This window comes from Cololabis saira, chromosome 13 (assembly GCF_033807715.1).
Source record: "Cololabis saira isolate AMF1-May2022 chromosome 13, fColSai1.1, whole genome shotgun sequence".
NCBI classification, from domain to species: domain Eukaryota; kingdom Metazoa; phylum Chordata; class Actinopteri; order Beloniformes; family Belonidae; genus Cololabis; species Cololabis saira.
Window position 1 is genome coordinate 25065542 of NC_084599.1, and position 22478 is coordinate 25088019.

General features: G+C 37.1%; 1 protein-coding gene across 1 annotated transcript in view; it reads left to right on the top strand.

Moving 5' to 3' along the window:
* Positions 1-3214: 3214 nt before the first annotated feature.
* Positions 3215-22478, top strand: part of xxylt1 (xyloside xylosyltransferase 1) — a 28655-nt gene continuing 9391 nt past the window's right edge. Inside the window, exons 1-4 of the mRNA XM_061737162.1 lie at positions 3215-3603; positions 5184-5808; positions 12425-12572; positions 19584-19716. Coding sequence (XP_061593146.1) covers positions 5278-5808; positions 12425-12572; positions 19584-19716 — 812 coding nt within the window. The 5' untranslated portion in view covers positions 3215-3603; positions 5184-5277. The remainder of the gene's footprint in view (positions 3604-5183; positions 5809-12424; positions 12573-19583; positions 19717-22478) is intronic.

The following is a 22478-nucleotide window of genomic DNA, read 5'->3' on the forward strand; positions in this document are numbered from 1 at the left end:
TCTAGTTAAAATGTCTCATTTTAGTAAAAAAAAAAAAATCTCATTACACTTAAAACAAGACTCATCACTGGAAAAAACAACAATTTTCACCTGTTTCAAGTAGATTTTCACTTAAAATAAGTAGAAAAATCTGCCAGTGGAACAAGATTTTTTTGCTTGTAATAAGAAGATAATTTCTTGTCCCACTGGCAGATTTTCTTACTTATTTTAAGTGAAAATGTACTTGAAACATGTGAAAATTGTCAAATAAGTTATTTTTCTGGTGTTATTTTTCTGGTGATGACTCTAAATGTTGAAATAGCAGTAAAACCACATTCATTGATGAAATGACATAAGGGATGGAAAGGGGGGATGGCAGTTTTACAGGAGGGATGATTTTGACCGTTTTTATTTCAGGAGGGATGCCACCCCCCCTCATCCCCCCTCAACTCCAGTACTGGGCTACAGGATAAAAAGTTACATAGGATAAAAGAAAGAAACAGGTCTATAGAAAAAGGAAAAACGGGTTAGGTGTTTAAAAGTCGGATGTAGGTGGGAATGAAACTGGATGATGCTCTCTTTGTCCGGAGTGGGAGTGACCTGTATCTGCTGCTGATGGTAGTAGAGTGTAGTTGTAATGTGTGTGTTGTGTTTGTTGCGATCTGTGTGCCTTTTTTCTTGACCTGAGTATTGTGGATGTTGATGAATGTTTCCTGTTCCTGACCTATGATTTTATTGCTGAGTTTGACTATTTTATTTAGACTGTTCCGGTGGGTGATGCTGAGTGAACCAAAAACTCAGCATGCCATGTTATGATTACCAAAAGGAAATTTTCCTCACTTGTTTGGGGTTTTATTTGCAAGTATCATTCAGCCCATTTACCATGGTGGAATATGTCACGGTTCTAGGAAAGGTCCCATTTGATAAGTTTAATGATAGATAGAGAGATAGTGTCTTTATTGCTATGAATGAATGAATGAATGAATGAATGAATGAATGAATGAATGAATGAATGAATGAATGAATGAATGAATGAATGAATGAATGAATTGTCTTTATTTCGGTCATTGTACAAGTTATTTTACAAAACAAAATTGAAAAGAGTAAAATAAACATTGCTTTTGCCGAAAAGGTGTAGTTTGAAGCCGTAGCTTATAGTGCCTACCCCTTTTTCTCTTGTGATCAGCTTAAATCTGAAACATTAGCATTAATCCGTGGAAACAAACAATGCATAAAGAAGACAAAAATAAATAAAACAAAATATAAAATTGACATTTCACATTCTAGAATGGTTTTAATAATATATTTTATAGTGTTTTATATTTATTTACAATATTTTCTTTAAACATTTTCTTAAACTTGTAGATAGAACTGCACATTTTTAGGTCGTTGTCACAGCTATTCCATATTTCTCTTGCCTTAATTGATGTACATCTCTTTTTAATATTTGTTCTTGCTGTCATCATCTTAAACATGAGTTTCCCCCTCAGGTCATAGCAGGTTTCTTTTATTTGGAACAATTGGCTATTACAGTAACAACAAGATGTGCAATACCTTTATACCTCATCATGCTTTTTTTTGCACTACTTTTATTTTCATTCCAATGTATATACTGTTTATATCTGTAATGATATATGTTTTACTTTTTTTACCCTTTCCCTGAATGTGTGTGATGAGTGTACTGCTGCTGCACAAAGAGAATTTCCCCATTGAGGGAGGAATAAAGGACAATCTAATGTAATCTAATCTAATTGCACATAAACAAACAATGACACATTCATTGACAGCAATGCCTATGTCCCTTTTTACAGCCACATGTTAGTAACATTGGCAGCAACTGATTAAATAGGAATTTAAAAAAAGGCAATATTAAAAGTGAAAATTGAATTTAACAGCTAGTATAATGGCTGTAATAAATGTAGGTCAGCACATATCATTTATTTATTTGTTTATGGTATTACAGTTAAAAACCTCATACACATTTTTGGAGTGAAAAAAAGCAGTGTGCTAAGGTTAAAGCCAGGTTTACCAGGTTAAGACCTACCTTTTGGTTTTTCTTCATTTCACCAAACTTATTTTACCCATAGTTTTATACTTTAAATGTATATTTGCTCCTATAATAGTGTTTTACCTCTTTATTGAATTATATAGTTTGCTTAATATTTATTTGACATAATATATTCAACTTACTAGCCTATAATTATTTTTGTATGTGATGAAACAGCCCTATATAAGTGAAATGTGATATTATTCATCAGAATCAGAATCAGTTTTATTGGCCAAGTCAGGTCAAACAAGACAGGGAATTTGACTCGCTTATTTTCGCTCACTGTACAGTAAATAGACAAATGACAGCTCTTATTAACATATAAAAAAAAGTGAAAGGTGGAGCATAAGAGGTAGACATGGTTAATGAAAGGTGCATTGTTACAGCTTATGATTGTGATTATTATTATTATTATTATTATTATTATTATTATTATTATTATTATTATTATTGCACATTGATTGATTACTCTGAGATTCTATGAGTGATGAGAGTTCATCAGAGCAACAGCTTGGGGGAAGAAACTGTCTCTGTGTCTGGATGTTGTATAAAACTGTGGAAAAGGGTAAACGTTTTAATAAAATGTAAATACAATGTCAATGTACTGTAGGAGAGTACTTGAACAACATATTTCATTACTTCCATCGATGATATGGAGGATTTTTTGTACCAAAATTAAATAAATAAATACATCATTAGTTAATTAAAATGGGAATGAAATATATCATTAATTAATTAAATGTGTCATTAATTAATTAAATGCAGTTTTACATTTTATGATTCACATGCAACACGAAATCATTAATTAAATGTGTCATTAATTAATTAAATGCTGAAATAATAAATATATTTTTTTACTTAAAATGAATTGTATTTTAATTAATTAATGACATATTTAATTCAAATTATAATTGATTAATGACACATTTAATGAATGAATGATATATTTCATTCCCATTTTAATTAATAAATGACACATTTAATTAATTAACGATATATTTCATTCCGATTTTAATTAATTAATGATGTATTTATTTATTTAATTTTGGCACAAAAAAATCCTCCATACGATGATACATATGTAACCATAAGATATAAAATATGAGAAAGCACTGACTTTTCCGACAGCACTGAAAGGCAGCACAACTCAATACGGCCGAGGTCACGTGGGCGTGGTTCCAATGGTTGTTTCTTGTTGGTACGTTTTTGGCTCCACTTCTGATGATTTTTCGCGTATGTTTTCATCTCGACATCTCAAAAGCACTAAAATAAGCAAACGCTGTTTTGGTTTTACAATGAAAGAAGCTTCCAAGCTCTTTTCACCACTCAACTCGTGCTGAGGAGTTTACTTGGGTTCATCACATCTACGAGCAAAGACGCTGCTTGCTAACTTAGCATCCTCGTTAGTTGGCATGACAACAGGTTGCAGCAGTTTTCTTTTTTTTTTTTAATAAAACGTGCTATGTCATTCAACTTTTGTGGATTTGTAAAGCTATAACCTGGAGTTTGGACACAAACCAATGGATCTCCGGCTGCATCATCCCTGAACAAGCGTTGATTCCCAGGACACTGAACAGGCATGTGTTTCTCCAGTAATGCTCAATCTAACTAACATGCATGATTTAATGTATACATAAAATTAACACAAAACTCATTTAAACAGTGTGTACAGTTATGGCATATCATTGTAACTGTGAGACACCAAGTTGTTTTTTTATCAAGAAAATGGTTTGCCATGAAGATAAATAAATTGAAAGCGATACTAGAGCATTCATCTGCATTTATCAACAGAAAAATATGTTAGAAAGGCAGTTTTATGGGAAAAAAAACTGTGTTTGAGATAATTTGCTTGGTTTGAAGACATTACTGACTCCATAATCTTTTGATAATACATCCCAAACATTTAGGTTTCCCCTTAAAGGTTTTCCCCTAACCACAGTATCATTAAAAAGTCACATGTCATAAAAGTTATGTAAAAACCAAATGAAATCACATTATTTAACACAATCACTTAGGTGTGAGTGTATGGACACGTGACACTGATATGCTATAATATTATGCTCCTCAAAAAAGTAAAGACATGTTTCGTGGAAAACAAGTGGATAGAAGTGTTTGCTTCAAGCCTCCATAGTTTTGTAATCTTATCTAAAGATTTGTTTTTAACACAGCCAGAAGATTAATACCTGCTGTGAGGTGGTCTGCAGAAACTACCGATGGTTTAACATGGATTAAAATAATTTATCTTAATTACACTGGAATGTCTGGAGCAAGAATTAGTCTAAAACTTTTGTAATGAAGGAAACCTTCAAAACCGAAAACATTTAATAGACCACAGCTGTAGAAATAAGGTTTGTTGCACTATTAAGTTGCAATGTAAATACCACAGAGAAGCTTTTTAACAATAATTTGACAGTAGATTGAGTGAGTATTAATAAATCACGTTTTGAACTAACTGTCATAACAGTTATTCTTTTCCTTTCGGCTGCTCCCTTCAGGGGTCACCACAGCAATTCATCCATCTAAGGTCTTACTGTTTGACGGCATGTCCTTCAGTGAACCATCTAGAGCTGCAGGGATCAGTGAGATCACAAACCCAGACCAGGGGTAGTGCAGCTGATTCTACCTTCAACGCACTGCTATGACTAGAGCAGGGCAGATATGGTTGAAAAGGGAGCTTTTGGTATTTTAACAGAAATATGTCAAGAATCTTTCATTAAGACTTCAGAAAATGATTAAAGCCTTTCAAGAAATGGTCTGAATATATCTCCTTTAAGTTAGGACCATGTCCAGCTCGGCTAATGTTTAAGCAAAATGTCACAAAACCTTCTAACCAAAATCAGGAGGCACAAATTGATGCAAAATTTTATATACCCACAGAAAGGCTCAAGTAATTGCAGAAATGGAGTATAATTACTAGCCAAAGATCAGTTCTGATTTTATTTATCCGGCTCCTTTTACACTTGGTTTGTTTAAAACTGTGTCAAACCAAATTGATACAGTGTAACAGGATTAGAAAAAAATAGGACGAAAATGTTGAAGTAATATGTTGATTGATGGTTCTGAATTTTAATTATTTTCTATTTGTCTAACTATTTAATACTCTCTCTACCTCCCCTGCATCAGAATGTGAAATAAAATTAGCCTTTTTCTCTTACAGGAACATGATGGCAATTTACAAAAAATGACCAGTGCAAGATGGTGACGGTTTTCCCACCTTTGTGTGCACCTTTTCTTGACATCAGCAGGTAGATATGGGTTTCTTAAGACTAATTGCCAGAATCATGGGTAGGATCAGTACATTCAGGTCCTATCAGTTTCTACTTCTCCTGGCTGCTGCACTTGCTGTTGTCGCTTTTTATTACTTCGGCTCAGAGAGGCACAACTTCTCCAGCACCACAAAGAGGATAAAGCAGACCCAGGCCAGCACCAACAGAAATGATGCTGATCTAACTGTGGACACCAAGGTCTCACATCTGGTTGGATTTGAGGAGCAAGGAAGGGAAGAGCAAGATGTAGCAGAGGAGAGTGATGTTTTTGGGTCCAGGAAAGGGAAACCAAGGAGCAGTGGCCAAAAGTACCATGCACTCATGATGTTCACCAAGGTGGACAAGAGCCGAAGCCTGCAGGATAAATTCAGGGTGGCTGTGATGTCGATGGTGAAACACGCACATTTCATGGAAGGTGAAGTGTTGGTGCTTCATTTCGTGAGTGACCAGGCCAGCCAAGCACTGGGCCAGAGGATGCTGCAGGAATTTCTCCAAGACGCAACATTTGAATATGAGGTAAGTGTCGTCTCTGTTTACCACAGACTGCAGGATAAAATAAGTCATGTCAGTCTGTGATGAACTCATGGTGGAGAGTTTGTCGTTTATGTGACAGCAGATAACAGTTTATTAGTATTAATATTTAGGGCTCAGATTAGCACTTTGAAGTTACACAAACCCCAAGAAGCAACTTTGGATCAAATTCTTTCTGCCTTGAATTTCAAATGTTCAACTGTGAAATACAGCAGATTTTTTTATTTTTTATTTTATGATGCAGACAAGAAATATCTGTTGCAGAACTAAAATGGATGAGAACATGTAAATGTCTGCAATATTTCACTACTGATCTATTTCAGAGTTTTTACAAAAACAGTTCTGTAGTAATAATATACTCATATGTGAATGTGGAAGGTCATCCTGTCGACAGGTACAATTTAGCTTATACTGTATGTAAGCACAATTTCACAACAAAAGTAATCTCAGAGCATAAAGAAAGCAAACAAGTTCAATAAAAGGTTAATTAAATGCAACCCAAACGTGTCAAGTTAAAGATGTGAAACAGACTGCATGTAATTTACAGTTTGATTCATTCAGACCCTGTCATGAACACGCATGGGGCGGTGAGCAGTGGTGGGAAGCAAAACTCCCTTTTATTTATTTTTTTAGAATTTTTGTGGCTCTAGTGGCCCTTTATTCAAGTCGCAGACAGGAAAGGTGTAGAGAGAGAGAATGGGGATGACATGCAGCAAATGTGCGCAGGCCACCGAGCGGCTCCAAAACTCCCTTTAACAGGAGAAACTTCCCTCGTACCCAGGATCAGGGAATGGAGCTGTGTGATTTACATTATTCTTCTTCTACATGTACAGTACAGACCAAAAGTTTGGACACACTTGCCCATTTGTTTGAAGGAGAAATTGTGTCCAAACTTTTGGTCTGTACTGTACATATATAATATATATACATATAAATATGTATAAAAATATTATCCAAGGAATCTGGAAGAATTTCAGTGCGTAAATGATAAGAGAGTAAACTTTAGCTGGGCCTGTGATCTCCAGTTGTTCAGATGGTACAGCAGAGCTGTCATTTATCAATAAACGACATAACCAGGAAAAAGTTACTTTGAGAAACCATTTTTTCAAACAGCAATGTGGAACTACATTTAGTTAAACATCCAAACATAAAGGCTACTCTCTGTCAAGATGTGGTGTTTATTGTTTCAAGTCGAAACACATGGGGGCAGTGTTGGCCTTCTAAAATGAACATATCTTGCTCATTGGGTTATTCCTGCCAAAAAAGAGGATTATATCCCCTCACTATCTGGTTCATGAAATGTCCTGCCCACTTTGTCTTCTTCTGTGTGTTTCTCACAGCACACAAACAAAACCTTGTTTACAGATTACTTATCCCTAATCAAATCCATCTCTAGAGCAGACTCTTTGTTTTTCACCTCAGGAATATCTTGGGTATATAAAAATAACTGTCACAAGGGTATAACTCCAATTAAGATGTATCAAAGTTTGTTTCTAGAGGACCAAAAACATGCATTGAGAGGGACCTGTTGCAGTTTTGCTTTGTTTTTGTTCTGATGGACCAACAGCTGCTTTGAAATGACCTTAGATGAAGACTGTCTTTGAGTGAAACTGCCAACAAGAAATGTTGGGAGAATGTTTAAAAAAATATATAAATTCGGGGGCCACAGTCTGCACCTGCAAGTGCTGAAATATTCATCAATTGTTGGAGGTGTTGGTCAGGCTTCCAAGAAAGCCTTTGCTCCTCCTCACGTGAGATTTTCAATGAAAACCATCAAAGAAGAGATTGTTGTAACATAAATAATAGAAAGTGACCTATTTGGGATTATTCTGGTCTTAAATTGAACTCAAATTGAACAAAATCGAAAAAAGGAAAGAAAGCAATTTGCTTTTCTTCAAAAAGTCCCAGCTGCCAGATGTTTCCAACCTCTATGATCAAATGAGTGACGACAGCACTTTTAGCAGGGCTCCCAACCCATCACACAACTAACAAAACTATTTTGTTCCAACTCGGAGCGCTAATAGAGAAAATGGGAAAAACTTTATTTTTTTTTTTAAATTTATTTTTACATGTAAATTATTTACCAAATTGAATTGTTTGGTTTGAACCTGCAGGTTGTGCAGCCACTGCTCTTGTAAGTCTTACATCCATTAAGTGTAATTGCTCGTGGGTCATGTTTTTGGTTTCTGGAAAGCGCCTGGACACAACTTTTATTGAAATAGACGCTATATAAATAAAATTGAATGTAAAGTTATATGTGACATCCCTCTCCTTGAGGTAACCATGCCCAAAGCAGTAAAACGAGCAGTATCGTGTCTTAAACTTGCTGTGCTGTATTTGTTTACCTCCTTCAAGAGAGCGGGATAGTAAAAGTTGAGATTTGTGTGGCTTCAGGTAGTTTGTTAAGACGATGAAAATGGAAATCCATTGGATCTGGGCAGGCGTTAAGTTTGTGGTAATCATTTCGTATCAGATGAGTCAAAACAAAAAAGTAATTTGTTCTGGTCTTAAAAGTCATTGTAGTCGAATGTGATGCTTCATTTAAAGGAAATTGTGTGAGATACATTCAGTAAGATAACTATAGATGTCACATGCTGTAGATGGGATCATTTATCCACTTTGGCAGAAGTAGACTGAGGGATGTCAAACTAATTTTTCATTTCGGGCCACATCAAGATCATGAGTGACCTGAAAAGGCTAGTAGTGCCAGTACTTAATCTTCGTGCATGATGGAGAGCGGCTGCTTTGATTAGACAATTATGATTTTTAATCTCTAGAGGACCACAGAAATAGTTATGGTGGGCCGGGTTTGGCCCGGGGGCCTTGACTTTGACACTAGATGTTCCTTCATCTTGATATCTGTATGTTTTTCACTTTAATGTTGGTGATTGTTGTGCTGTAATGGCATGTAATAAAATAGCCACAAAGCATGTGGTCATATTTAACACCTGTATATTAGCAAACACCTGAAAATTGTATTTGCTCCCGATCAAAAAGAGGTGAGCAAAACACAAAGCACACAAAGGTGTTGTTCTCATTTATAGTGTCAGTCCAGACTAGTTCCAGGTTGGTTGTTTTTAGATCATGAATTAAAATATTGCTCCCCAACCACGCATATTTCAAACACAGCTGCTCCTAATGTGCACATATAAAAAATAGACACCGTGAGACAGGTCCATAGTTTATAGATGAGACAGGAACTCCCTGGAGTCTGACAGAGACAGTGAAATATGAACTTGTTGAGGTTCATGTCGGCTTATCTCGAATGTCATTCTTTTTTATTACTCATCTTTAAGGAGAATGGAGACTAGACAGCAGTTATGCAACATTTTTTGTCATTACTTCCCAACAGCAGTATATTCAAGGACCCACTTGACATTTGCAATAGTATGCAGTCACACCGGCCAGAGGCTACGCTCATTACTGCTGACTGTCCTTCACACATCAGACTGGAGTCTTGAGCAGTGTTAATAACCGAGCAGGGATTTAGATTGACTTGTAATATGATTCCCAGTTTAAAAAACAGTTCCTGAGGTTTTTATTATCCATATGAATATAATTCTGACTGGGAAGGACATACAAAGAAGCACAAGTCCATGATGAGTTCATTAGTTAGTGAAATGAGTTTCATTTAAAATGCAATAAGGATCTTGGACCCGGTATGTGTACCCAGCAATGCTCTCCAAGTAGTTAAAAACTCCCCAACTTACTCGAGATCTTCAGAAGTTCATTTCCTGCTGACTGGGACTCTGATGTGCACATTTTAAATTGGTATCTCCAAAAGTTCCTCCTCTCATACTTATTTCCCCCAGGAAAAGTGCAGAGCAAGTAAGGCTAGAAAAATCATTAAAGGAAAGCTTGCACGATTGACGTTTGTTCAAAAGGCAGCACAAAAAGAATCTGTTGAAGCAATGCAACTTCCAAGCATGACTTTGAAGTAAGCTGTGTACAGCTAGTTCTGACCAAATATACTGAGACAAATGTGTATGTTACTAGGGATGTAATGAGGGGAAAAAAGAAGTGTTACTTAATGCTAAAGTGTTGCTTGTCAGTCGCGGAAAAGCTTGGGGGAGGTCATCAGTTGTTGCTCTCCTCACCATAAATAACCGTTTTTTTTATTGATTTTATGTGACTCAAGTAAGGCCTATAACCCAGTAACGGCTCTGAGTACTGGAAATAATGGCTGCCCACGAGTGATGGGTTAAAAGCACAGAACTCATTTCAGTGTGTTTCTTGAGATACATTTGTCAGATAATAGGCTGTCAGATCTGACAAATAAAGATAATGATGATAATTATTGTTATTATTATGATGATTATTATGATGATTATTATTATTATTATTATTATTATTATTATTATTATTATTATTATTATTATTATGTATATCTGATTAATACATCATTAGGTGATGACCTAGAGAGACAACTATATAGACACATGTGTAGACAGCAGACAAGTTGTATTGAACTCCCCAAGTCTTGGTTGTATGTTCATAACTTATTTTTTGGAGGGTAGTTTAGCCTTTTTTATTTTTTAGAAATCTTCCATCTGATCTCAGAAGACTCACAGGAGCAATCAACACATTAGGCTAAAAACTGCGCTCTGACAAGCGGCCTTTGCCACTGATGAGAGCTCTAAACTCTATTCTTTACAGATGTCTTCTTTGACGAAAGGTAGGATACATGAAACTGATGAGTAATTGAAAAGTATTGAAATATACTTATTTCTTTTATAAATCTTTTTATTGGTATTTTTTGGGCAATAACAAAATGGTAAAAACAGATATCAAAACCAACCCTATCAAATATGCCATGCGGGTCTCCTAAACCCAATTCAGATTATTGCTCATCCCAATTCAATACTTGTAGCCTATCATAATAAACTAAGAAGGGGAGCCATATTTTGCGAAACTTCACCAGGGAGCCTCTCAGTGTGAATTTGATCTTTTCTAATTTTATGTATAACAGAACATCCTTAATCCATCTGCTATGTGTGGGGGGGGACTGGTGCTTCCATTTAAGAAGAATTAGTCGCCTCGCAAGTAGAGTTGTAAATGCAATAAGAAATATACTTATTTTTGGCCCTTTTGTTTGGCTCCTGTTTGATTCCCCTGAATCCTCCCGTATTTGTAAATGCTGGTAAACCTTCACTCCTCTGGTTATTTTCAGTCTTGGTTTAACTACCATTGTTGCAAATCAGAACAGAAAAATGCTTTACATCACTGAACCTCATCACTCAACTTTGCTCACATCTTTATCATGACAGTCGTTGCATTATAGTCATTGTTCTTGTTGTGGAGCTATTATTCTTATTACTCAGCATCCTCAACAATAAACAGGAAGCTCATATTACTGAGCTTTATTTCAGGTTTATTGGAAATATTATTATTGTCTCTGTGGCAGGGGCGTTATGTTCTATTACATAACTTTCCTAGTATTCTAGGAAAAAAAAGCGATTAAAATAAACATCTGAGCACTTGCTTTAATCCCCCGACAATCATTAAATAATGTTTGTTGAGTGAGAAACATAATACAACAGCCATATTGTCAAGGTTTTATCTGAAGTCTCTAACACATACACTGTGTGATGTCAGGCTTAAACAGAAAATACTGTTTATCTCTAACCAACTCACATATATCTTTCCTTCTGCAGTAAAGCTTCCACGATTAACAGTGGTTAATGTAATTTTAAAAATCCTCTTTCAGTAATCTGCAGATATCTGCTGCAAATGATCAGGTCACGGACTGGTGCCTCACCGCTTTTGTGGAGTTTAACGCTTACAGAAGCAGCAGAGGCAGAACACAGTTTGATAGAAGTTGGATTGTTAACTGGGTTGGATTGTCCACTTATGAAATGACACATTGTGACACAATCATTTGTATAACTTTAGAAGTTCAGCTATTACAAAGAAAAAGAAAATAACCTGAGGCAATTGTGGATCTTTGTCATTGGGCTCCTTCAGCTTTACCTTAGCTAAATTATTGAGTGTTGAAACCGTCATCGGGCTCTGAGTAAGATTATTAAATACCGTTGTGTTGACAAGCTCCAAGGTTATCAATTCTGCAGCTCCAGGCTCAAACACACAGCTACTCCACGTAAAGAGGTTCAAAAGCAGGATTAAATTGTCATAACTGCAACAAATAGTTTGCATGTGAGGGAGGAATTTTACTGGTCTTATTAAAACTTTTGACTTAAAAAAGTGCACTTGGCTTTACGCACTGAGTCCATGAGTCGGTGCAGTTTTCAGCATAGCAGATATGAGCAGCGTTGTGTTAATAAGAGTAAATAAAGTTAAAATGTTCTTTGAGCACTATGTTTATGGCCATATGGCTTGTAACAGTGTCATTCATTCAAAAAAAACAAAAAACCAACAACATACATTTGTCTAAGAGAAGAGTACAACCTAATTGTAACCCCCCCCCCACACACACACACACCCAACACATATTTTAGTAACCAAGCACCAAGCTTATCATTACACAAGTGGTCAGCATGAAAAGCAGCTATTTCTTTTTGTTTGCACCTTCTGTCATGCTAAACAATGGCCGTTTTGATCTTGTTCTTCTAACATGATTCCACTTTGTTCATGTTCTCTTCAGGTGACCTTTCATGATGTGGTGGAGCTCACACAGATGCTCTTCCCTGTTGTGGAGGCCATGCAGAAGTACTTCAGCGCTGGCTCTGGAGCTTACTACAGTGACTCCATCTTCTTCCTGTCTGTAGCCATGCATCACATCCTGCCTGACAGTAAGATAATAATAATTCATTATTAAACTTGAGGTGTGGGTGCTTTTTTAGATTACATTTTAGTAGTAAGTGTAGTGGATTCAAACATGTGGTGTTACTTTTTGTGTGCTTCTAAAACGTTTCCCCTCAAGTTGTTACCTTGTGACTTTGAACAGTAAAACAAGTGTCATACAAGTGCTTAAAAACAAATCTTTGTTATTATATTATGCTATATTGTGCGGTTGACTGCTCTAAATTCACTTAGATGCTCACTGTCTAAACTTGGTGCACAGCTGGAAAAAGCCCTTTATGCTGGTATCTAACGGACACGTGGCATGCTGCAGAGGCCCCGGGGAGTGAGGAAGGAAGGATGTGCTCGCTCGCGGCTACCCACATTAGTGCCCCCTGTGTTGGCGCTGACGGGGATCTGTCCTCTGTTGTGGTTTCACTTCAGTGGTTGTGCAGCATGGGGCATCACCCCACAGACGAACAAAATGTTTAGGCTTTGAGGTTTCCGTCAGTTGCATTTAGAGCCAGACATGACAAACATTCAATTACAGTCTTATCTTCAATTACAGGGAGCAGCAAAGCATCGGCTCATCGCAGCTCATAGGATACAGTGAGGGATGACGTCAAATCTGTTTATAATGGCTTCGATTAAATCATAACTGCTGCAAACGACTTACTAGTGAGTGTTGAAGTATTGCCGGTTCATCGTCGGCTGCATTAAAAAAATCATTACCTTCAGTCACTGTGGAAGCAGTGAGGGAGTGTAGTTAGTAATTAATATACTTGTTCTGCAGTTTGGCTTAGTTTTTGTAAAAAAAAGAAACATCTGGTCTGGTGAATAAATTTACCAGGAATTCCTTCCTTTGGAAAACCACTAATATAAGCTTTCACCAAGACATATCATCACAACCTCACGGAACATAGCCGGCCTGACTAATCAACCAAGAATTAATTGAGAAGTTGCCAAATTTGACCTCCATCAGAAAACTGGAAGAGAAGAACTGAATTTGTGACAGCTCTCTCAGCTAGGGATTTATCAAAATATTCACTTATAGAAAACCTCAGTTTTCACCTTCCACATGTGATTTGTGAACTGCAGTGGTAACGGACTTGATGTGACACACGGTACTGAGGTGGGTCACTCCAACACTGATCCGGAAAGTGCAGACCTTTTCATATTGAAAGCAAACGTCTGATACTTTGAACGCTCCAAGTAAAGGTATTTGGACTGGTGGGGCTGCTTGCAATAAACTCATTCCTAAAGTGTTTTTGAAAAATAGCCTTATGAAAGCTGACATACAGGAATATTCAACAACCTATTACAACACACAATACAACAACCAATCTATTATTAGTGGGTGAGAAGTTAAAACCTTTTTTATGGACCAAAGTAATAGAGTTTTGGGGTAATCAGCCTACTTCAAAATACATTTTAATCTTCTGACATGACTCAGAAATGCCTTTCCACTAAAGTGAGAGTGTGTATATGGTTCCCACAGACAAAAGAGTCATTTTACTTTATACATTTAAATTATTGACATTGCCCCTTTTGTTTTTTATTTTTCCAAAGAATTGTTAGTTAATGCTGAAAATATTGATAGAATAGGCTCATATAACATTAGGAATGAATAATAATAGTTTGTCTCGGTTAGCTCTGACTGGGTTATTGTTGCCACAGGTGGTAATTTAATGGTGTAAGACAATGAATTATTACAAGATTGGACATTAAAGGCATCAAACCATCAACAAGGGATTTGTAAGCCCTTCAAAGGATCTTCTGTGAGGATCGCAGTTTATTAGTACTGTCCTCTAATCACACGTTTGAGAAGCATTCAGGGTTGTAGGGGATGATCAGACTGCTGCTGTGTCTCTGGTGTCACATGTCTGTTCCTAAAAACATTATTGATCAGTCACGTGTTTTTGGTCTATTGTGTCCAAATGGTCACACATTTCTATTTAAACAAAGCTTTTATCTAGAAAGGGCATGATGTGGTGCTGCCGGGAGAAGAAAGGAGGCAGGAGTTACATGGTGTATGAACCTTAAGTCGTCATTTTCTTCACAACGTTCTTTCTTTAATTGGACTGTTTCTGTAAAAGGAAAAAAAAAGAAGACTTTGTCTGGAAGCAGAACTTAGCAGCCTGGATAAAAACAGTCATGTGCCGTGATGGAGCAAATTTTATGTTGTTTTTTTAAAGAAAAAAATGATCAATGTTATTGAATTTTATGAAATGTATAAAAGATAAATTAAGATTTAAACACTGTTTCACTCCTTTTCAACAACACGTATACCTGAAAGACGAGACATTAAAGACATCATGGAAAGCTGTTTTATTTAGAATGAGATGACGTCCCTAAGAAACGCTGTTCAGGTTGCTGGAAAGTTGTTTCATGTTTTTGTATTCCCGCTAGAGATCTTGACAAGCTGGGGCTTGAGGCTCTCCGACAACATGACCCTTTACATTTTCCATTTGTGACAGCAGTGGCCTTGTTTAGTATCTGCTAAAGTGAGGAAGAGGTAATTGAGGTGATAGCTAAACTGTTATTTTCTAATTACATCCCAGATTAATGTCATCATAGTTACAGTCATAACAGTGCTTAAACCAGTTTATATGATGTGAAACAACAGACTTGGTTCAGGGTACGATTGACTATAAGGACCACAAGGGTTTGTTTTGTTTTAAGTTATTAGTTTGTGCCTTTTGTATTCACCTTATTTAGTTTCACTGTTGTCTTGAAAGCTACTAAACCTTTTCCATGATTTCTGGGCAATTACAATTAAGCCAAAGCATAAATTCAAACGTCAGTCATTACATTTTGTCAGCCAATAAATATTTATTATTTTTGCTAACATACTAAAGCTTGAGTTATGTGGTCCTTAATGGGGGGAATATAATAATAGATGGGCCTGTTTTCCATGTTTGTGAAAGCAGAGAACAATGTCCTTCATACATAGGCGGTGTTTACATCAATGGCTGTATGGGTCTTAATGAGATTGACCCACTTGTTTCCTCAAAAATGTGATGTTGGATAAGGGTGTCCCTGTTGCGTTTTTGTTGTGGCTGTGTTAAAGTTTAGTCAAACAGCACTGCCTGATCTGAGTGGCGCCTCGGGCAAGCTGTAAACTACCAGAATGGCGTTGTTCCTGCAGTGAATTTAAACCCAAACACCATTCAGTGTCTTTCTGAGCAGTAACATAAGCCCTCTTTTCTTCTACACCCTTTCATGTAATCGCAGAAAACAAAAAGGAGAAAGGAGGGAAAAAAAAGCAAATAGCCTTGGTAGATTTTGAACAAACTTTAGTTGCGTTCTGTGGAAGACAGCCTCTCATCCTACCCATCTCACTGCAGATACAGATAACTCATTGTGTATAAAGATAGCTAAAAATGTACATGCCATCTATTTTTTTAGCTAATATGCACCTCATTCCATTTTACCCTGTGATAAGCATAATAGTAATAAAGGCTGTGAGGAAAAATGTCATCCAATATATGAAAATGAGTAGTAGGGGAAAGGGCTTCATTCACAGGTTTATAGTTTTACTATTACTATCTCCAGCTTTTGATACCACAGAGCTGCTGTCAGATGTGCCACCACAATCAACAAGCAAACAACAGAGAATATCAATATTGCTACAGCAATTGTACAAGTGGAAAATTACAAAGACAGTTGAGAAATGCAAAAGACAGCTACTTACTGGAGGCTGTTCTTAAAATAAGAAGCTTCAGCTATTTGAATAAACAAAGAAAAATTAGAGGCCTGGGAGCTAGAGGGTTTTGCGCAGTATTTTCGCTGTTCCTAGGACTGCGCTCTTCTGGACTGAGATCTCTGATGTTGTTCCTGGGATATGCTGGAGCCTCTTTCCCAGGTTGGAGGACACAGCTCCAAGTGCTCAAACTACTATCGACACCATGTGTATATACTGTATATGTGTATATACTGTATATGTGTATATATATATATATATATATATATATATATATGCATGTATGTATGCATACACACACGTGTGTGTGTGTGCGTGCGTGCGTGCGTGCGTGCGTGCGTGCGTGCGTGCGTGCGTGCGTGCGTGCGTGCGTGCGTGCGTGCGTGCGTGCGTGCGTGCGTGCGTGCGTGCGTGCGTGCGTGTAATTTTAAAACTCCAATCCGACTCTTACTTTCTTATCACTTGGTGTTGTGTCATTGGTCTGACATCAAACTCACCGAATAACAGTGTTGAAACAACTGAGGGCCCTCTTCCTGTTATACTCCCACAAGTTAAGCCCTGTTTGACCAAACAAACAGCGCTGACCACGCAGAGATTACTCCTCTGTGTTTCCACAGTCCGTGAAGGCATTATCATGGGCAGCTTCCTTGTTTGGAGAGCACATGAAAACAGGTTACCACTACATTGCTGAGTTGTCTCTTTCCATCATTTATTTCAGCAAACCTACATTTGAGTGCTTTGGTGCATATTTCCATAGTTGCACAGCAATTTTAAAAGATTTATTTGGTGCTTGGTGTTATGTTTTTAAAGTTAGATGATTAGTAACCCCAATTACTCTGCAATTCACGTGTGTATTTTTAGTCTGAACTGTATCACAGTTGATTTATACCCAAACACTGGTAGAGCTGCGTAATTGTATAAAATTTTGCACAGTAACATTAATATGGGGCAATATCCACACATACCGGTATGCTTAATTTAGGGGGTGGGGGTCAGATGACACAGAGCATGATGAAATATACACATGCAGGACATCAACCGAATAGGGGAAAAAACTTACAAAGACCATTTAACCTAAACAATACACTATTCAAACAAGAAGTGATTAATTCAATGCGTCATAAAAAGATGACAATGCCGTGTGGCAGAGAAATAGTGATTTGGGAAGTTTGTATTCCATATTACCTTTATTTGATACGAAATATGTTCATATCCACTCTTAAGTTGCAGAAATATACACATTTTGAATTGGATATTCACATTCAAGCAGGAATCTCAAAAATAGCCTTAGGAAGGGGTTAAACATTTTGTTGTAGAGTTTGAACTGTAGATTATACAAATAACATCCCAATTTTGTAGTATATTCTGGAAGATTCTTGGGAGCACATTGGAAAACTATTGTAGGTCACACAGTCTGCGGCTGCGACTTAATTGTAACCTGAGCCTGCAACCTGACACACACAAGAAACCCTCTGAACTGCTGAGTTCTCTGTGCGCTAGCTCTTATCTGATGAATAGAAAATCAGTTTTCTGTTTGATCATGTTTCCTATGTGGTCAGATGAGTCCGTGTTTCAGGTGGCTTGATGTGGGGAAAAACAAGACTTGGGTTTCTATGTGCCAAAGATAAGAAACCTCAGACAGGCTGTTATCAGTGAATGTTTCCAGCGCCAGCATCTGTAATGAGATGGGGCTGCATCGTGCTCGTGGCAAGGGTGACCTGCATATGTGTGAAGGCAACATTGACTCAGAGGCGTATATTGGGATTCTAGAGGAACATTTTCCCCCAGAAAGATGATCTTTTATCTGTGAGGTCTGTATGACAGTGGCAGACCTCATTCTTCACAACTTACAACCACACAGCTTTATTGGGACAACATGTGTGTGCATGTCAGGTCAGTCTGCCATTGAAAATGTATTGCATCTCATGAAGAGGAGAACTACATGACGGCAACCAATGTGTTGTGTTTATCAAGAATGTAACAAGATTTCTCCAGCAAGACTGCAACAATTAGTATCCTTAGTTCCCAAAGGATTGAAAATTAAATTGGAATGTGTTCACAGGCATTAGATTCTGGATTTTTATATTTTATAAATATACTGGAGTTGGTCTATGATTGTCTTTATACCTCTGAAAATAGGATTGGTATTTGTTGATTTTGCTAAAAGACTGACAATCTATCAAACCTCTTTAAGTCTTTCAGCATTCGCTGTAGCTATCTACAGCTGTCGTCAAATGCATCACTATGTACTGCCTACAAATTATAGGCTGTCATCTTTGACAGCGTTTCTTAAGCTACAGTTACGCTGTGTCCATGGTGCACCAGTCCTATTTCCCATCCTTTCATTACCATAGCTACCAAAAAATATAGGAAGTCGAAACAATGAACAGATGAGTGTGAATATCCTGGTTACAGTTGTTGTGACTTTTATCTACAAATTGTAGACAAAATACAATTCTGAGTCCACTCTTTTTTAACTGCATGTGCACTTAGAGCCGCCATGTGCTCTGTGTCGTTTTAACTGTTCATGTCCATATTCGGTTTCCTTACATTTTCGATTCATAGTACAATTACAGGAGGACATGGTCATATAAACCCCTATAGAGCAACTATTAGAGTTATGCTTTTCAAGAATCATATTATGTGACCCACTTTCCTAAAACGCCTATTACTTTTCATCATTTATCAAACCTGGAAAAAATAAATAGTACTTGGATGTATGTGTGTACAGGACTGTGTCAGAAAATTAGAATATTGTGATGAAGTTCTTTATTTTCTGTAATGCAATTTAAAAAAAAAACAAAAATGTCAGTTTGACAGTTTAAGATTAAGATTCCCAGAATATTCTAATTTTTTGAGATAGGATATTTGAGTTTTCTTAAGCTGTAAGCCATGATCAGCAATCTTAAAATAATAAAAGGCTTGCAATATTTCAGTTGATTTGCAATGAATCCAGAATGTATGACATTTTTGTTTTTGTAATTGCATTACAGAAAATCACAATATTCTAATTTTCTCAGACAGTCCTGTATGCATGTACTGCAGGGCTGTGGAACCCTGGTCCTCCAAGGCTGCTCTCCTGGATGTTTTAGATGTTTTCCTGCATCAACACACCTGATTCAAATGAACGGCCTTCATCAGCTTGTCATGAAGGTCTGCACCAGAGTGTTAAGAAAACACTCATTTGGATCAGCGTGTGTTGGAGTTGGGAAACATCTAAATCAGGACAGCAGCCCTGGAGGACCAGCGTTCCCCACCCCTGATGTACTGTATGTATGCAACATTTTATTTTCATTAATAATGTGTTCTTCTGTTTTAGGTCTGACGCAGATAGTGCAACTTGACCTGGACCTCAAATACAGGACCAACATCAGGAACCTTTTCCAAGAATTTGACAAATTTCCTCCAGGAGCCGTGATAGGCATCATCAGAGAGATGCAGCCAGTCTACAGGTAAACCACAACACTTCACCTGCTTGTGCTACATGTGCAGTCTCTATGTGCCAGCTGACACAAAGCCAGGCTGTTTTTTCATCCTGACATGTGAAATATTGACACACACATGATGAATAGGTGTGAAATTCTGTTCCCTCACTTTGGTACCATCACTTTCTGTTTTCTGTCTTTGAAAAGTGTTAATTTGTTAGATACTTGTCTAGTTTAAAAGGCTAACATTGAGTTAAAGCTTGAAAATCATTTAAAAGGTAAATACATAGATTTTCTAAAGTAAAAGTATATATAGTGTCAGAAAGACATGCCTAATGTTCTAAATAAAATATACAGTCTAATCCCATGTGTAAAATGAGGCTGATAAAGCAATGTTGAAAGTGAGGGTGTCCCTGAAAAATCTGAACTGCCATGGCATACGTATGATGATGAACAATAATGAACAAGAGTGCTGATCAGGTCATTAGGTCAGTCACTGTGTTATAATTGTATAAAATCACTTGACAGCACCTTCAAAGTTCCCCATGGAAGATGTTGTAGAGAATAAGTTACCCCTGTTGGAATGTGTTGTGAACTCATACATTTCTAAGTGTAATTTATGACTGGTAAATTCCATATTATTGGGGAACCTTTTTAGGGAAAGCTGAGACTCTGCACGCCAGTGTCATCTCAGTCATTGTGTGTCATTTCCAAATACTTCTGGGCCTTATTGTATAATATGTGCATGTGAGTCAGTTACTTGAAGTCATGCGGATTATTTATATATTAGCCAAGAGGTTTGGTGGTATAGAAATGCAGGGACTCTGCTTTAAATGAAATTGTATTTTCTATGGGAAAATTCTGCCTCCCAGCTTCCAAAATTTGTTTCCGCATGTTAGAGTCTACGGGCAGATGTTTTTTCATAGAATACATTTCTATTAAAATGTATGGAGTCAGTGAAATCTGCTCTGTAGTGATAGAAGAACAACGTGTGGAGGGGTATATACCCGTGTACGTAAACATGGGCTCCAAGTTTCAAAGTCTTTGTTTCTTAGCTGATTTTTCCACCCCTCTCCAAGATAGTGAAGCAAACAAGCCTGCTCCATTTAGACCGCCTCACGGTTTTCCGTCCAGGCACTGCATCAAAACAGGACGTCACTGTGTGTGTCTGTTTGTGTGTGTGTCTGTGTAAGACTATACAAAGCAAGATCCGGTGGGACATTTCAATTTACAGCTGCTTACTAGTATAAACATAGTTTTTCTTTTTTTCTTTTTTGTTTGTTTCATTTACCTTTTAAGTGTAGGATTTTGGTGAGAATGGAATTAGGGATAATCTGGCATTTAGCTATTAGACTCATGATTTGTAATTGACGCATTTTTTAATGTCATATAATGGCACCCCATCTGTATTTTGTATATTTTTGGAGTTCCTACAACCTCTAGGATAAAACGAAACACATTAAAGGAAACTTACTTAAAAATGTTGTATGTTCTTATTGTATCTGCATGCAAGTAATGTGAAAGTTGCAACTGTAATATTTGTATCAGTCTTCTAAACATGAGCTATAACATCTTGTGACTTACAGTACTTCTGTCTTAGGGTTATAGGACCCCCCCCTCTTTAACACAATTTATTCTTCTGTTCCACATGTGTAATTACATTAACTTTTTTAGTCCTGTAGTGCTGTACAAACGGAGCTGTAATTTTCCTGCCAGGCTCCATTGCTTTCAAATAGATCACTATCTCCGTTCTGCCACTTAAATGGCTCATAGTTTTCCCAACTATGGGAAACCCCTGCTTGTGTTGTTCCTGTGGGCATGAACACACTTAAATCAAGGCAGATTGCAGCATAGCAGGAGATCGCGTCTGGTAGCTTGCACAGCCTGCCTGGTTGAAAATTTCCACACAAGCTTTCAGAACTTGGTGACTGCCGATCAGCAGCTTGAGAATGTTGTGTGTTCATGGCCTTTGAATTAGTTTTTCCAAGACAATCACTCTATTATCATGAGGGTTGAAGCACATTGGCATATCCATAATTGATTTTCTCTTTTTCCTGAACTTAAAAAAAGACAACCTCAAATGAACTACAACACATGACACATTACGCTGCGCCATTATTATTTGAAGAAAAACCAAGCCAAACACAGGAACAATCAAACGCTAAATACTCTTAAGGGTGTAAAACCGCATTTAATGGCAATAACTTGACATAATTCTGCTGCATGATCTTTCCTCACATCATTTTTTTGCCCAACTTTTTCCAGCCATGCTGCATTTCTTTGTGATTTTTTGGCATTGCTATTTATATACACAACTTTCTCAAGATGCCACCACACCATTTCAGTAGGATTGGAATGAGCCATTGCAATGCCTTGATTCTTTTCTTTTCCAGCCATTGTGTTGTATATTTGCCACATTTTTGATATTATTGTCCTGTTGTGTGATCCAGTGTCATCCAAGCTTTATGTACGGTGGCCGAGACCCGCCATTGCTGAAAATAAAAGTAACGCTGCAAACAGAAACAAACGCCGCTGCAAATAAAATAAACGCTTAGCAAATAAAAGAAACACTGCAAACAAAAACAAACGCCGCTGCAAATAAAAGAAACGCTGAAAATATAAAGAAACCCCGCTGCAAAAAAAATAAACCCCGCTGCAAATAAAATAAAAAAACGACGCAAATAAAAAAGCCACAACGGAAGTGAATTACTGGGGACTATTTTTGCCGATGCACCGGTGTACTTTGGCTAACACATTAAAAATTACACGTAGCGACGTTGAAAACAAAC